The sequence below is a fragment of the Vigna angularis genome, chromosome 5, assembly GCF_016808095.1.
Source record: "Vigna angularis cultivar LongXiaoDou No.4 chromosome 5, ASM1680809v1, whole genome shotgun sequence".
Taxonomy (NCBI): domain Eukaryota; kingdom Viridiplantae; phylum Streptophyta; class Magnoliopsida; order Fabales; family Fabaceae; genus Vigna; species Vigna angularis.
Window position 1 is genome coordinate 4,236,684 of NC_068974.1, and position 18,927 is coordinate 4,255,610.

Below are 18,927 nucleotides of genomic sequence, written 5' to 3' on the forward strand. Positions count from 1 at the left end.
TAAGTTAGCATGGTGTTAAATATACATAACATATCAATCCTATAAGTACAAGGGCTTTTATTTTTAATTGAGAATTTACTTTGACTAAAGTTAGAAACTTTCATGTGATTGAATGAGTTTTTTTTTTCAATAATTGAGAATGTGCTTTGGTCATAGGTGAAAACTTTAACAAGAATTAATCAAAATGTACTTTGATTAATTAGCTTCTTACTTGATATAGGAGGTAAAAGAATAGACATGATTAGGCATAGTAATATCTAATTGATAATGTACTTTGGTTAAATTTACTATGATTAATCTACAAAGTTCTTGCTTTTAATTGATAATGTACTTTGGTTTAGAGTGAAAACACCAACAAATTAATTGAGAATTTACATTGATTAATTTGAAAATCTAAAACAATAATTAATTGAACAATAATCTTTAGATAACCAATGATGAACTAAAATATTTATCCTATAACACTTGAAACCACTATAGGAACCTATGACAACATCTAACACTAGTGGAAACACCCTGTAGCATTGAAACACAATAAAGAGAGTCTTTTTAACAACTAAACCGCTAGTAGAGACCTTAGGCAATTGAACTCACTAACTTAGAGCCTCAACCACACCATATTTACTTTATTAATGTATTGAGATTGTTAAGACAAATATTGGACCTTAATCAGCACCAGAACTCATCAACTAATGTGAACCAAGAAAACTTATTATACTAGGACATTAACCTGACACATCAAAACATCACTAACTGCACCAATACTAATTCAACCCCAAACAAAATGATAAGAGGATTACAAACAAGCATGCCAACACACTATGACAGATTCTAGTACTTAGAAGGACATGTTGGAGTTTATCTTAATACCAAAATATTATTAACTTGGATGTTCTCCCTCCTACATTCACGCTCATGACCATACCAAAGACTAAAACTCACAATTCATATTATCACAACCCATGCTAGTGCATATAATCCATGACAAACATCACATTCATGCAGATACCAATCTTTGCATCATGGGTACATTAGGCTTAGGAAGAAAACAATAAATAGCAACCATATGTACCTTTATCTCATTACAAAAACATACATGCCATCACGTAATGACTTTGTGGAAAATAAAATAGTTTAACATGCTTTCATTCACAAATAATAAGAACTAGGTAAACTTTCCCATATCTGGCCAATTCTAGGGTTGTATCTACACACAATATCCTAGCTATCCAAACCCTTTTCCAGACTCACATTTCCGCTGTCCAAGAATGGCTCTTTCTCCTTTCTACAAATTCCCAACTACACTCTTATCTCTCTTCCAGCTTCTCACGCCTGTGCTCTCTCTCTCTCTCTCACAATGTTCTCTCTTAATTCTCACGTTCATCACACAATATTCACATAGGTTTTTCTCTTCATCTGTCCCTTCTCTCACAATCATCTCTCTTTCTCGTTCTAGTACGGTTTTGTGTGTTTTTTAGAAACATCCCTCCCTTTCTTTGCTTCCATTGTTTTAACCTTTGAAAACCATCCACATAGTGCCTCTTATTTTTCCTCAACTGGTTTTTTTAAAAATTGATATAATTTCTGTTCTTTTTCTTTTTTTTTTCCACGTTCCAATCTCATAACCACCCATTGACTCTTTATAACTTATTTACTTATGTGCCTTTTATTTTTCTGAACCTAAAATAATAAAAGGAAAAGACATTGCCCCTTAGCAAATATATAATAAAAAGGTTGTCTTAAAACTCATTCCTTAGGATTGGAACTCACATCCATTCCACCCTAGACAAACACCTTTACCAACATGTCCACACACACCATAAATTTAATAAACATATTGTTGATAGGGGGAGCTATACCTACCCTACATATCAATGTTTTTTATGATGAGCAAGAAAATGGTTTTATGGTTTCTTGCACAACAAATGACATAACAATTGCTTTATTCATATTGTGTTTGTGCTTGATGTGTTTGATATATGTACTCATTGGTTGTTGATGAATCATGAGTTAAAATGATTGAACATTTCATTTTTGGAAGAAATAATCGGTTAAGCAATGTACATAATCTATTAGATTTCTCTAACTATCATTATATGCTTAACATGGGCTAACACTTGTGTAGTAATCCATTACATAAGTTGTATAATCGATTAAAACACGATATTATGCCAAGATGTGTTTGATTTGTGTATTGATCTGTTTAGAACGGAAATTGTTTTGAAAATATGCTTAAGTGTTGAACAAAATCGATTTCATGAGTTGCATTATCAATTAAGTCTGTTTCATTTGTCAAAATCAATATTATTTAAAGCCTCAATTGTTTCTATTGGTCATATGAATTTATTGTTGGCTTGTATGAATTGTTTAATCGATTGCAAGCGCTATATAATCTGTTAAATCTAAACAGAGGCAAATCTGTTTAAGCAGAACGAAAAGCTTAACAGATTACATTAATTTTGTAATCGATTAAATTGCATCAGGATTAAAAAATCCTATAAATAATTGTCTTGTGCGTTGTTTCAAACTAATCTTTTGAGCTATCAATTTCATAACTAACATTTTGATTGAGTATTGATTACATGAATGTCCAAGAACTGTCTTGAAGAATCAAGGATCAAATTTGGGTTTACACATCAAGATTCTATCAAGAAACTAGGTTGAACAATACTAATTCATTCTCCACTAGTGGAGTGTACCTAGAAGATCAATTTCAACGTTTGAAATATGAGTATTGTGTTCCTGTGCTGTTGTGCTAGGGGGAGAGAAATGTGATTGTTCTTATTGAGAGTTGAGATTGCTCTCAAGGTGTAAAGAGAGTTGTGAGTGTTCTTTGTTTTTGGTAAGATTGTGAGGTTATTCACATCTTGGTACTATAGTGATTTTTAGTGAGGCAAGAAGTACATTGAGAGGGAATATCTATGTATTCTTGTAACTCTATCATTATAGTGAAATCCCTTCAACTCAGGTTGTTGAAGGAAGACTGAATGTAGGTTTGGCCGAATCAGTATAAATTGTTTGAGTTAATCTTTCTCTATCCTTTCTCTTTTATTGTTGATTCATCATACTTGTTATATTGATTTCAAGAAAACCAAAAGATTTTGCAAAGCTTTTGAAAAAAACAATTTTTAAGGCAAAATCCAATTCACCCCTCTTGATTTGAGATACAAGGCATCACTTTTCTAACACATACAATAACATGTGTAGCAGTTGTTACAATAAAAATAGATAAATAACATTAAATTTACGATCTAGTCAAGATATGAACACGTGACTACTTAACTCATCAAAAAAACTCTCACTAACTAAATTACCCAACATCTTATGAAAATATATAAATTCCATTAAAACACTCTTAAGTCTTATTAAAAAAAACACTTCTAAATTTTAAAGTTTTCTTGGATCTTAGTGTTGCCATGATTTTGCAATAAACAATAACTAAAAAGCAAGTTATTTGAAGTATTTCATATTTATAAAAATGGATCGTGTAGGGCACATGTTTGTAAAATTGGGTAGTGTAGAACACATGTTACAAATATGATTATCTGTATAAACCAATATTATTATTATTATTATTATTATTATTTTAATATTGAGTGTATAACTTGAGAAGTTTCCAATAATTCACAGCATTTTGGTTAGCTTGTTAGCTTTAAAAATCTGTCGGGTGTTGACTCGAGCAGAGATCAAGCATATAGTCATAAATGTTTTTCAACATTTCTGACCCAACAAATGGTATAGACTTGCTATACTCCAATCTTAGATTGTACAATTTCAACTAGATGGTTCAACAAGTTTTTATAACACTGAACCCCCACAATTCAACTTTTCGTAACTTTATACTTAGTTAATTTGGAAAACAACATTCACCTTTTGTCCTGACGTCAATCAATTGTAAATTTAATATGGATTTTGAAATCAGAGCAATCGTGGCACTATATATGCCCTTGGACGCCAAGCGAAAGTTCCAAATCAAGTGAATGATCAAAGAGCATGAAAGGAAAGCTAGGTGAATCAATCTATTTGATTTCATCATAGGTAATTTCTATCACAAGAATTTTTTTTATTTAGTTACGTAGGTTATTTTTTTAATTGTAGTTATTTTAATACTTTAATAATTATAAAAACTTATTCACTTATTTAGTTACTTAGATATATTGATGCTCAAAAAACTTATGTTCTTAGTTAGCATGATTTGAGACTTCGTGCTTTCAAGAAGTTAAATATAAGAATAGTTGATAGAATTGAACAATCATATTTCTGTCATTTTATTTTTATTAATTTAATTTAGTTTTTTTTAAACAGTTTAGATTTGCATTTCTTACAAAATTATAATCATTTTACAAACATTTCATTAATTATAGTGAAAAATTAATTAAAATAAACAAAATTTATTTATCATTTTCCTAAAAAAATCTCGTCCATGTACGGGTAAAAACACTAATATATTTTAAAGGAATATTAGAATGGATGAAAAAAATGTCACACGTGTCGTCCTACCAAGTTTTGCATCCTGCTGGCCCGATCTTTTGTACTCGTAAACAAGAAACTCCACCACTTTACCGTACACCACTCACACAATATCCCTTCCCGTCTTCACTCTCCCAATCCAAGTACTCTCAACTTTGACTACGGAATATCGCGGGAAATTCGACGAACGCCGTTATTTTTTGTTACCGGTATTACAAGTAACTAACCACTTAATTAAGTAAGTGGCTGCCGGTATTCCGTAGGACACCCCCACCACACTCCAAGCGCGCAGGCCATGGGTTTACTTAAACACCGTGTTTACCGGATGTTGCCGGTTAATTATTTAATTAAGTACCTAAAAACATTTTTAATGAGGTTTCTTCCGCAAGGCCGTTTTTCTTGTACGACAAGTGCGAATTTGTGATCCCAAACGCATGCTAAATGGGTGTAAATTAAATTTTTGGAAACCAAAATATGTATGCGTAATAATTGTTTTGAATTTGGTGAGAAAATTGAAAAAGTTTGTTATTTTGACACATGGGTTCGTGCGATTTTGGTGAAACAAATAATAATGAATTTTGGTTGGCCAATCCAATACGAGACAAAGGGATAATGGGATATAGGTTTGTCTTTATTCCACATTATTTGATCTTATGCCCCTCTTTAAGATATGGACTATCAATCTTCTACTACTTAAGCACTTTGACAACAACCGCAAAGCATTTCAAAGTGACTCCATAAGCATTCCTTTTATGTTGCACATGGATTCCATTCAATCTATCTATCTTTAAAAAGCGGTGATGGTATTCATTCACTCATGTTCAAATAATATGCCAAGTCATTTCCAATTGAAATTGTGTTTTTATGCCTTCTTCTCACTTCACGTTTCTTTTTCTTTTCTTTCCCCTTTATCATTAATAATTTCCCTATAACCAAAACCAATTCATTATTTATTTTCCTAACAAGCCAAATCAAAGTCCTTCGCCTAGTCCTTCCCATCGTGCCCAAATGCCCTCCTAATTACAAGACCATAAATGCATGGAAGTTGTATGTTCTATAGTGTGCTTTCTCATGATATAAATGTTTAGATATATAGGAAAAAGTAAAAACAAAAAGTGACACAAAACGGCTACATATTCCCCATTCTACCCTTTTCTTTTACATCTATTTACTCCCTAGTCCTTCGCATCTAACAAACCCAGCTTGACATGTGCCTCTATATAAACCACTTTCTCTCTTCTTTTCAACTCACGCCCAACACCATCTCCTAGCTTCTTCCTAACCAGCTTCTATTACTATTAGAGTCATTGTCTTCTTCTTCTCTCTCTCTCTCTCTCTCTCTCTCTCTCTCTCTCTCTCTCTCTCTCTCTCTCTCTATCGCTCTCTCACACACACACGCACACCAAACTCTTGTTTCCTTTCCTTCCCAAAACACATACTCACACCGCAACAAGGTTGTTGTGTTGCCAGCTAGCTGCTAAACCACCACACCATCACCATGCCTGAGGCACCAAGGGACTACAACCTTGTTGAGCAAAACGAGAAAATTCTCGACTTTATTGAGGATGTCACCGCCAACGCCGACCAAGTTCAGAAGAGGGTCCTCTCCGAAATCCTCTCCAGCAATGCAAACGTCGAGTACCTGAAGAGACACGGTCTCCACGGCCAGACAGACCGTGAAACTTTCAAGAAACTCTTGCCTGTCATAACCTACGAGGATATCCAACCTGACATCAACCGCATCGCCAATGGTGACACTTCTCCAATCCTTTGCTCCAAACCCATCTCAGAATTTCTCACTAGGTATGCTGCACGCACATATATATTGTCATACACAAACTTCCTTCTCTTTTTGGCCTACTTCCAACGTTCTCTTGTATACACTACAACCAACACCTATGCCGATCCTAGTGGACTGGTCTAGTTTTAACTTTTTCTTTTGTATATAATAAATAACATAATGAAGTTTGAACTTAAGACCGGACCTCATAGAGTGGCCGAGGTCTAACTTAAGTGGAAACAAGAGAAGATAAAAGAGCATTTTTTTATCATGGGTTTTGTTTTTCGTGTCCTTTTTTGTTTGTTTGTGCACATGGGCATGTCAAAATATTCATGGGGTTGTTTGTTTGGTTTTCTTATTGTGTGTTCATTTTTGCTTTTGCAGTTCTGGGACATCAGGAGGTGAGAGGAAGCTGATGCCAACGATTGAAGAGGATCTAGGGAGGAGGAGTTCACTGTATGGGCTTCTGATGCCAGTGATGAGCCTGTTTGTTCCTGGTTTGGAAAAGGGCAAAGGAATGTACCTAATGTTCATAAAATCCGAGGCCAAAACACCTGGAGGGATTGTGGCTCGTCCAGTTCTGACCAGCTACTACAAAAGTTCCTATTTCAAAGACAGACCCTATGACCCCTACACCAACTACACCAGCCCGAATGAGACTGTCCTCTGCCCTGACTCCTACCAAAGCATGTACTCCCAACTCCTTTGTGGCCTTTGCCAAAACAAAGAAGTTTTCCGTGTGGGGGCAGTTTTTGCCTCTGGCTTCATAAGAGCCATTAGGTTCCTTGAGAAACACTGGTCCCTCCTTTGCAACGACATTAGAACTGGAACCATCAACTCTCAGATCACTGACACCTCCGTCCGTGAGGCTGTCATGAAGATCCTCAAACCTGATCCTAAGCTCGCGGATCTTATCCAGACTGAGTGTAGCAAGAGCTCATGGCAGGGCATAATCACTAGGCTGTGGCCAAATACTAAGTATGTGGATGTTATTGTGACCGGGACAATGTCACAGTACATCCCCACATTGGACTACTACAGCAATGGACTCCCGCTTGTGTGCACCATGTATGCGTCCAGTGAGTGCTATTTTGGTGTTAACCTAAACCCTCTTTGCAAACCCAGTGAGGTCTCTTACACCCTTATTCCCACCATGTGCTACTTCGAGTTCTTGCCTGTTAACCGAAGCAATGGAGTCAATGACCCTCTCCACACCCCCAGATCCCTCAATGAGAAACAACAGCAGGAGCTGGTTGAGCTCGTTGATGTCAAACTTGGCCAAGAATATGAACTCGTTGTCACAACTTATGCTGGTAAGAATAAACACACACCCTTCGCTCACCCTTTATCTCAACATCAAGGTTCTAAATTTTAGTCATGGTTTCCTCATCACCTTGTCAACATTGTCTAAAGTTTTAATTGCAGTTGTAATTCACCGTGAACATCCTTAACATTGAAGAAAATTGTTAAACAAGTGTAACCAATGGGTTTGGTAATTGACAGTTGACGATTTTTGTGTTTCCAGGATTGTATCGTTACAGAGTTGGTGATGTGCTGAGGGTGGCTGGATTCAAGAACAAGGCACCCCAATTCAACTTTGTGTGCAGAAAGAACGTGGTGTTGAGCATAGACTCAGACAAGACGGATGAGGTGGAGCTTCAGAACGCAATGAAGAATGCTGTGACACACTTGGTGCCCTTTGATGCATCAGTGTCTGATTACACAAGCTATGCAGACACCACAACGATCCCTGGGCACTATGTGTTGTACTGGGAGCTGGCTCTGAAAGGTTCAACCCCAATTCCACCGTGTGTGTTTGAGGACTGTTGCTTAACCATAGAGGAATCACTGAACAGTGTGTATCGGCAAGGGCGAGTCTCAGACAAATCAATTGGGCCCCTTGAGATAAAGATTGTGGAACAGGGGACTTTTGACAAGCTCATGGACTATGCCATAAGCCTAGGGGCTTCAATAAATCAGTACAAGACACCAAGGTGTGTGAAGTTTGCACCTGTGGTGGAGCTCTTGAACTCAAGGGTGGTGGAAAAATATTTTAGCCCCAAATGTCCAAAATGGGTTTCCGGCCACAAGCAGTGGATCAATCAGAACTGATGAAGAATCTAAAGGTGGACATTATTATGTGGTTGGTAGCTTTTCATGGCGGTTCACGTGAACTGTTTTTTGTGGACATGTTAGGGAAGGGAGGGATTTTAATTACTCTTTTTTAGGTTAATTCTATGTTTAAAAAGACTTTGATTTTAGTCCTTGTTTTTAACTTGCATAGTGAACTGAACCTAGCCACTGTAAAAAGCAATTCCTGTTTGATGAAAGAAAGAAAGCTGTTGTTGTCTAATGCCTTTCTCTTGTCTTTTATTTATCCACTAAACTAGTTTCCCTTTTTTGTTTATTTTTTTGTCTTCTCAACTTTATTATGGACCCTATCATCATAATAATTCACAACAATTGGCCTAACTGCATGAATCTTAATTTAAACCTCGTTCTTGACAGCGTAGTAGACTAAAAAAAAACAACCCTATAGATGTATGTATGTATATAATCATCATAACACTGGGTTGGAATTGGTATCTTAATTGCAGCCAGCAATCATGCATGTTCTCTTATGTGTGATGGGGTTTATTTCGTATAACGGCAAACAAGAAAGAAAGCCATCACTTCTGAACTCCTTTCTTTTTCTATAGTTTTCAGGAAAAAGCATGCCAACTTTTTCTCCTAGCCATTTCCACTATTTATGTTATGTCCATCTAACGAATCACAGGAAATAATTAATTAAACATAAAGAAGAAGAAAAAGAGAACAAAGGGAAAGTGTTATATATCCTGTTTGCGTGAGTGAGCAGGGCTATTCTATTCTTCTGCAAAGAAAGAAGCTTTGGAGTTTGATTAAGACTAGTCTGGTGAGTATTTTGTCCATAATTTTGAAATTAGTGGAAGGGGAAAAGGGTGGGAGATGAATCATAAATGTAGTTTTAAAAAAAAAAAATGTTGATAAGCTCCTCTCAGTGATGGCAAACAGTGAGTCCAAATTCTCTTTCTGTGTGAGTCTATTTTAACAAATAGTTGGTGTGTCAGATTCTGTCACAAGGTCAAGGAACTAAAAACCATGTGTGGGTATTAAATCAACAGGGGGCTTCTGTTCAAGGTTCAAACATATGCTTTCTTGAGCAATTTCAAAAGCAAACAAAACAATTTTGTGTGCTAGTGACGAAATTCCTAGTGACTATTTGCTGGCAGTGGCACCACATAACACAAGTTCTAGGATCATATTATACAAGTTTTCTTTGGCCCTTTTAATATTATATGATCACAGTGCCCCCACTGTGAACCAACCAAAAGACCAACTCAATCAGGTTTCAGGCCATTCAACACTGGGAAATCCCAGGACTGGTCAAAGCTGAATGCCAAGAAAATTTTGGAGTGAAGTGAGTAGGGGAAGATAAGGGAGAATCAGTGCAGTCAGAAGGTTGTTCCCTCTGTGCTCTATTCTCTTTGCAAACAAACAAAAAAACAGTTCTTTTGTTTTTAAAGAGGGAATATATAAAGCAATTTCTGAAGGGTGTGTCAGACAAAATATTATGAAATTCAAACAACCCAGAAGAAAGAGACAAGCATTTTTTTCAGAGACATTTTGTGTTCGGCTCAGAGTGATAATAATGCAGCGAAGCCTTAACAGTGTGTCATAGGAGATAAGGTTCGTACCACATTTCAGTTTGTGTTGCCGAATTAGAGTAAGCATCAAATTTTACTCATGCGTTTGTCCTCTTTATGGTTTTCCATTTTTGTTCTGCATATTCATTCCATAGAAAATTCAACGGTAGGTAGGTAATCCAATAATTTTCATCAAATATTATGTATTGTCAAGTCACCATAATTTCATATCTAGTGTTCATTATTGTCCTCGACTCGACAGTTGTTACTTTTCTTCTTCTTCCCATTACCTTAACTTTGTTTTGCTGTTAGAACTTGTCAATTCTGTTTTTAAAGTGTCACAGCTTAAAAAGGTCATGGGAATAGTTTTCGTGTCAATTGAGATTAGACTCTTCTTGTATTAACACCAATAATTAGCTGAATTAATTAATTTTTTTAACGTATGAATTAATTGAGATCTCCTTCTATAAACAAACCATTATGTTGTAGTCAAATTTGACGTCTACCATAACAAAAATAGTAAAACATTGGCGTGAATAAAATCATTAAAAATCATATATTATCTTAGGATAACAAATACTAAGAAAGCCACTCGCAATTGATTTAAAAATGGTAGATGTTTTTACTTGATCATACCACAAAAAACATTTGAATTTTGGCATTGTAATAATGATGAAGAAATGGATGTACTTGGGGGCCTAATATGATGATTTGAGGATTTGATGTTTTGGAATATTTTGCAATAATTGTCCCCACATTCGGCAATTAGCATTGTCTTAGTGTTTTCCAAGTACACAAGCTTAGCTTTAGAGTGATGTTGAGATGACTCCAATTAATGTGTTGTTTTTGTTGTTGTGAGTAAAGAATTTTGCTGCCACTTGAATAACAACTGCGTACACTTTGTCATAATTGATTTTAATGTACATTTTTTTCGTGAATAATAAAATTAAAAAGTGATCACAGGACCCCCTCGTAGGTAAACGAGTTAAGCCATTTGCACCAATCTTTTCATACGCAAGAGAATGAACAACCTTGTTAGATGGAACAACGTGATAAAAATCGAGTGAGGACCACCGACATCGACAAGGGCTTATATATATCCCCACACTCACTACTCATTTTCCCACTTTTTGCTTTCTTTTACTAAATATACTTAAATATATCATTAATGGACTCTCTCAACAATCAAACATGTTAGCATGAAGCTTACAAAATGGGATAATTAAATCATAATTAATCAATAATAATAATAATAAATATTAATGACAATGTACTTTGCACCGAAGGATGTTCTCTCACTTTTAACCTTTATAAACCCAATTCTTAGAAAGAGACATTTGCATTATCCTATCCAAATGTAATCTAATTAATCTAATATGTCTGTTTTCCTTTCCATCTCCATCTCCCATGCAGCTTTGCTAAAAGGGTAAATCATCACATTTTACTTACAAACAATACCCGCAATTAAAGCATTAGATTGTTTGCAGTTGTTATTGGTTATGTTTCTTATAGAAAATAATTAATTGGAAAATAGAAGTTAGGTTAATGTTGAAAAGGTTTTGAAAGCTATTTAACTTGTAATTGATTTATAAGTATTACTTTTTAGTGTAAAACCCATTTCATTCTTCTTTAACACTTTCTTTCTTTTCCTGCAAACGTTTTTCTTTTTGTTTTCTCCAAATCTCTCTTTTCCCTTTTTTTTAACTTTTTTTCCTATTCTTGTCTTTTTTGGAATTTGATCATAGATAATTGTAGTTGAGAAATTAGGCATAAATTTTAAATTAGATTTTCAATATGAGTAAGTTCATATTTATTTTGAATATTATTTATTTCTTTTCTTTTTAAATTTTTAATCAATTTTAATGAGGTTATTTGATAAAAATAATATTCTCAACTTTGTTATACTTATACTAAAATTTTGATATGTTTTAATACTTTTATTCTAGATTTTTAGATTTTGAAAATTTTTATTGTTTTGATTAAAAATTACATTGAAAAAAGGTAAAATAGTTATTTATGTATTTTTAAAACCTATGATAAATGAGTGTAAAGATGACTTGATTACAAATTTTGTTTTAAATTCATTAATTGTATTTTGTTTAAAAAATAATATTTAAAATTGATTGTTATTTGAAAATTATTTAATTGATAATTATTTTAGACGGTTTTGAATTAAATATTTCTAGAAATCCATATAATGAGTAGATTATGCATGCTAAGATATATAATATTTTAAAATGATTTTTATTATATATATATATATATATATATATATATATATATATTAATGGGAATCCAAGTGTGAGTCTAAGTTTCACATTGGATAGAAATAAGAAAGTAGAGCACTAAATAAAGATAAGAGACCTATTAACCCATTGCTTTAAGGTTTTAGGTAGAGAGTGGTGTCAATCCCTTATATGGTTGGACTCATACTTCATTGGTGTTTGTGTCTCTCCGGTGAACTTCCTCCTCGATAGACCCAACAGTGGTATCAGAGCCGATTGGAAAGGGCTATTCGTGGTTGTGGTTGGTTGGAAATGCTTCCGTTGGAGGGGAAGTGTACCAATGTGGAAGGGACCCACCCTTGAGGAGTTGGTATCCTTTAGATGTGAAGTTTAACTTTAGTCTACTTTGTAGGGTTCAGAGTTTTTTCTCACAATCTTAAGCAAAACTTGAGTTTGTACGATGTGATAGAGAAGATAGCTTCAAGGAAACATTCCTAGAGTGTTCTTTTTTTCTCAAACTGTCTTTTTCTTGGATGTCGTGATTTTGATAATATCTTTTTGCTTTATTGATATGCACGGATATAAAGAGACAAAGTATAGAAGCATCAAAGTACTTTTTTGTATATGCATTAAATGTTTTAAACGTTAATAAGCGTTAAGTAGTGTAGTGTGTTCAAGATATTTTATCATTTGTCAGTTCATTAATAAATGCATCGTTTGATAAGACAAATGTATATTCATTAAATGTTATAAAGATAAAATGCTTTTTCAAGGCTAAAGCATTTAAAGGTCACTTATCATACTATATTTTCTATAGAAAGTTTTGCTTGATATAACACTGTATTGAATGAAACATCTTTTTTATCCTTAGTGTTATGTAAGAGTTGAACTTTTGTTTTCATAAGAAGCTAGCTTATTGTTCTCATATAGTCTATTGAGAGATTTCAATGAGAGACTTTTTGTTAGATGTTATTTATGATTTTTTGTTGATAAGGAGAGCTTAGCCATATATCTTAGTTTTTTATGAGGAATGATTAACTATGGTTTCTTGCACAACAAATGGCATAAAAAATGTTTTTATCTTTATCGTGTTTGTGTTAGATATGTGAATCCGTTAATGTTGAAAGAATCAAGCTTAAAACAAGTTAAAAATTTCATTTTTGGTATAAATAACTGATTACAAAAGGTGTATAATATGTTAGATTTAACCAAATCACTTAGAAAGCTAACAGGGGCAAACTGCTTTGTTATAATCAATTATACAGGTTACATAACCGATTAAAACAGATAAAATGCCATAATCTATTATATGTGAGATAATTTGTTAAGGATGTCAAATGGATAGCTAATATTGTTTAGTGTTGAAATAATCGATTACATAAGTTTGATAGTCGATTAAAACAGAGAACTTAGTCTAATCCATTACATAAATAGCCTAATCTGTTAAGATTGTTAGAAGAAGCAGTCATAGGCATTAGTCATCAAATAATCAATTACACATAAAAAGGGGAGTATTAACGTTGTTGCGGATGTTTTATCTAGAAGACATGCATTACTAGTAACCCTAGGCTCACAAATATTAGGATTTGATGATATAAGAGAACTTTATGAAAATGATGAAACATTTGCATCCACTTATTCATCATGTCTTAAGAAGCCTTTTGATGGATTCTATCTTGTTGAGGGGTATCTTTTTAATAAAGGAAAACTTTGTATACCCCAAGGATCCATTAGAAAGCTTCTTATTAAAGAGAGTCATGAAGGAGGACTCATGGGCCATCATGGAGTTGATAAAACTTTAAACATTTTGAAAAGTAAATTTTATTGGTCACACATGAGAGTAGATGTTCAAAGGCATTGTTTTAAATGCATAGCTTGTTTACAAGCCAAGTAAAAAATTATGCCTTATGGACTCTATACACCTCTTCCCATAGCTAATACCCCTCGGAGGACATAAGAATTGATTTTGTTTTAGGATTACCAAGAACTCAAAAGGGGTATGATTCTATATTTGTGGTGGTAGATCGTTTTAGTAAAATGACACATTTTATACCCTGCCACAAAGTAGATGATACTAGTTATATCTCTAGACTCTTCTTTAAAGAAATAGTAAGGTTCCATGGCTTACCCAAACCATAGTGTCTGATAGAGATGTTAAGTTCCTTAGCCACTTTTGGAAAACTTTATAGGAAAGGCTGGGAACTAAACTTCTATTTTCTACCACATGTCACCCACAAGTTGATGGACAAACTAGAGTAGTAAATAGATCTTTATCTACCTTATTAGGGGTAATTTTAAGAGGTAATAATAAAAGTTGGGATGATCATCTACCTCATATTGAATTTGTTTATAATAGAGTAGTCCACAAGACTACTAATATTTCTCCTTTTGAGGTTGTTTATGGTTTTAACCCTATTACACCTCTTGACTTACTACCTCTTCCAAAATCATCTTTTTTTCTTCATAAAGAAGGTGTATCTAAAGCGGAGTTTGCCAAGAAATTACATGAAAAGGTTAAAACCCAAATTGAAAAACAAACTCAAAAATATTCTGAATATAACAACAAAGGGAGAAAGAAAATAGTTTTTGAAGAATGAGGCTTAGTTTGGCTTCATTTGAGAAAGGAACAATTTCTGTCTCCACGAAAGTCCAAACTTAGTCCAAGAGGAGATGATCATTTCAAAGTGGTCAAAAGGATAAATGATAATGCATACATATTAGACCTTCTTGAAAGTTATGGTGTTAATCCTACTTTTAACATCTGCGACTTGATTTCTTTCACAAGAGATGATCAACAAGATGAAGCAGATTTGAGGACAGATCATTTTCAAGAGGTAGGGTCTGATGGAAGACCATCTAGGAATCACATTGGACCTCTTACTAGAGTCATGGCAAGGAAGATTCAAGAACAAGAAGGATCACCCAACACTTTACTTCTATAGAAGGTTACTTATTAAAATCCTTCTTTTCTTGTCTAAAACATTTGTACTATTGTTTTGTAGGGTCTAATAAAGCTTGGAGACCATGGTTGAACCACCCAAGAAGCTTGAGAAGCCAAGGGAAGCAAAGGAGCTAAAAAGGGGAAAAAATGAGTACATTCTGAATTTGGCAGCTATGCTTCTAGTTGGAAATACAAAGGACTTTGCCTTCCGGATTACATTGAGCGCTTAGCCCAAACCTTGGTGCACCCAGCCATTGCATTGCTGATTTCAAATTTCACATGTTTTCCTTGTGTGCTTAGAGTGGGAAGCGTGACCCAGCTAGCTTGGCTCTCAAGCTCGAATTATATTTGAATTTTTGGAGGAAATTAGGTCAGATTGAAGGCCCTTCTTCACTTATAAATAAGAGGTCCTCTCCATTGTAAAATCTCACTTTTAAGCTTTAGTGAAATGCTGCAAAATTTAATTCCAGCCCTATTTTCTCTTGGGTCACTCTTTCTTTTCAATTTCTCTACCCTTTTCCTCTAGCTTCCTTCCCTATTAGGAAGGCTTTCTGAGCTGAGAGGCCTCTACACTTACCTCTTCCACTTAAACACATCAAAACATCACCCATTTACTACCATTTTCGTTGCACTTGTTTAGTCTATCCCGTGGAGCTGCTGCTTGCTTCATTTTAGTTGGAGCTGGCTTCCATCATCCAACTTTTAGTGTTTTGACCATTGTAGCCTGTTCTTTGTTTATACTTCTTTGTATATTTGAGGACTCAAGATTGCACTCAAGACAACTTCATTTAATGTTATTTGTTAAACTTCAAAACCAAAGATGACATAGATGATCTTAGTCTTTCTCTTAGATAAGCTTGTCTTAACAGGCCTCGTTTTGGTGAACGAGAAGTCTTACACTAGTGTGTAGGTTCGATTTTGGTGAACTGGTCATATGGGTGGAGTATGGAAGATGACATATAGCGATAGTGATTGGTGGTTGGTGATATGAATTATCTGGATTGGAGTATAGACTTAACAATGTGTTATTGTGTTGTGAATTTGGTTTGTGTCGTGATGTTGTGAGCTTATAATTTAAAAGATAATTGTATTACAATAATGGCATTATTATGTGTTTTTTATGTTGATGTTGTTAGCTCACCCTTTCATTTGTGGTGATGGTTTTCACCTACGATGATCGTATTTATACGAAGAGTAAATGATATTACAAAGGATATTGTTGATGATACAAATGTTTTGTAGATCGCGAGACAAGTAGGGAATTAATCTTGGGGTTTTCAAACATGATTTTTTTTAAATAAATTATGTTGAGGAGTTTTAGTAAGCCATTTAGACTTGTATTGAGATTGTTTATTAATTCTGTAATTTTTATTTAAATTTCACTTCAACATAATGATGGTATCAAAGTTGTATTTTTCCTAATCAATACATGTTCTTTTACTTACACATGACATCCTAAATCAGGGTGTTACAATATACACATAATATAATTGAATTTTTATAAGAGTATAGGCTTACGAGTCAGGTTAATCTTATAAATACAACTAATATTCTCTAGAGGATACTCACTTAATAATCACTCACCTTCTCACTTATAAATCATAACTTTCTTTCTCTAACTTGAGCGTCGGAGAGTTTTTGTAGGTGGATTTTTCCTCACAAGTTGTCCTAAATTTAACTCTCAAGATCCGAATAAAAACAAATTTGAATATATTTTCTTTTAATTATTAAAATGACTTTTAAAGATGAAATTGTTACAATATTTTAAATTTTAAAATAAATAATATATTTTTTATGTGGTGATTCAATAATGTCAATAAACTTGAAATCAAAATATTAATATTATACATGCAGAAGAAATAGTGATTTTAAAATGTTGTTCTTAAATTCAAATTAAAAAATTAAAAATCAAAACTAAAGTTTATTTATTTATATTGAAAAGTTAGGATAAGAAGAAGTGTAAATATCAACACGATAATCTATTACCAATCAGAGGAGTAATACGAATGAACATTGCGTAGGTAGATCATACTAATTTATTCCATCATAGTTATTATTGAATTACACTACAAATAATTTTTTAGCATAACACGTGCACATTCTATTAATTATTTAGAAGCTATAAGATAAAAATAAATTAAGCATGTGACTTTAATAATAGAGAGTAGTGATGTGTTAAGAAGGAACAGTGCAGCACAGCAAGATTCACGTGCAATTGCTTGCAAACGGTGCAGCGAAGGCGACGGTGGTTGGGTGGTTGCGGAGCCACATTTTCAGGCGTCGCTCTCACACGTGCTTGCCACTGACGCGACAACACCACCCTCGACACATACACGTGTGGCACCCATTGACCACTATTATGCCTTCTTGATTCAATCTCACTTCCTTTAAAGCCCCCACCCACACCACACGTGACCCTTTTGCCTTGTTTCCTTTGTCGGCCCCTCCACGGCCCTCTCTGGCCCATTTCCTGGCCCATTACCTTTCAATTCAAGAGTCAACAACAACAACTGCATTTGTTTTGCAACTTGCAACGGCAACTTTGTTTCCCATTCTTTAATATTTATGTTTCTTTATTCACTGTGTGTTTTTTTAAAGGAAATTAAATATTCTATTTTTCTCCACACTGAAGTGATGAAACAGTTAAGACATAACAATTAATTAAGTTTGTGTAATTAATAATTTTATCTCTTAACCACCGATACATACATTTTTTTTCATAAGCATCCCTCTATAAAAAGCTAACATGTATTAACAAAGTCACATCATTTAAAAATCAAATTTCAAACCTATGAATAAGTCCATATGTGAAAGAAATACCAACCCTTCATTTACAATACATTAAATTTGTGTGGTGATTAACACTAATGATATTATTTTAATATATATAATATTGATGTTTGTAGGAATAGAAAAATGTAGTTTCCTTAGTTTTCCATGAAAAGATGAACTCTCGTTTCTTTTAATCTCGACTGAGACTTGTTTTTATATACTTAATAATCTTACGTAATTTCAGAGTTAAACTTAACATAAATTTGACCTTCCATTTCTCAAAAGATTTTTAAAAATCATAAGGAAACTTTGAATTTCAACATAAACAATATATTCTTGAATGACTCTATTATTTGAATTTAATGAATTGAGTTTCAAGGGAGGCATTAATTTAAATACACATAAGACATGATGCATTTATGGAAGAAAGAAATAATTATGAAATTGAAAGTTTGAAGAGAAAAAGGGTGCCCTTGATCCTGAACCAAACTTCTGTAAGCTAGTGGAATCAAGCAAGTTAAACTATGCCAGCACATGAAACCTGTATTCTTTAAAAAAGGATTAAGGCATTAATTTAGTGATCACTTAAGACATGACAAACATTTTGTCTTTGGCTTTGGGGTTTATTTTTATACGACTATCTTGACCAATCACAATTGGGTATTGTAGTGATGTTGGAGTTTTTGAGTGAATCTCGTAATTTTATATTATGCATGCCAAACTATGTATGACCAATTATTGAGTAGCACTATAGTAGAAATGTTTGTTTAGAGTCTTAAGTTAACATAAAAGAGTGGATTATGTTGCTATTAATCAAACCTATCTAGAAGGCGTGGATTTGTATATAACCGATGTGGTGCCATGTTGCATCACTGCATTGCAGCTGTTCCCCCATAGCAACTTAAATAAAAGTGGTTGTTTTTTTCTTTCTCTTCTCCACCAAACCAAACGGTTTTGATTGGTATTATTTTATAGAAGGCAGTGTGGTGCCATGTTTGATGAGCACAAAATACACTATCATTAATGTTATTATTAGCATAGCTTGGTCTTGATCTAAAAATATTGTTAGTAGCA

General features: G+C 33.8%; 1 protein-coding gene across 1 annotated transcript; it reads left to right on the plus strand.

The window, feature by feature from the left end:
• The first annotated feature begins 5,703 nt into the window (after positions 1-5,703).
• On the plus strand, positions 5,704-8,603 carry LOC108339515 (indole-3-acetic acid-amido synthetase GH3.6). The gene is made up of 3 exons (XM_017576646.2): positions 5,704-6,273; positions 6,635-7,563; positions 7,776-8,603. Exons 1-3 carry the CDS (start codon positions 5,969-5,971, stop codon positions 8,360-8,362), a joined length of 1,821 nt encoding a protein of 606 aa, XP_017432135.1. The 5' UTR covers positions 5,704-5,968; the 3' UTR covers positions 8,363-8,603.
• The last annotated feature ends 10,324 nt before the right edge of the window (positions 8,604-18,927 follow it).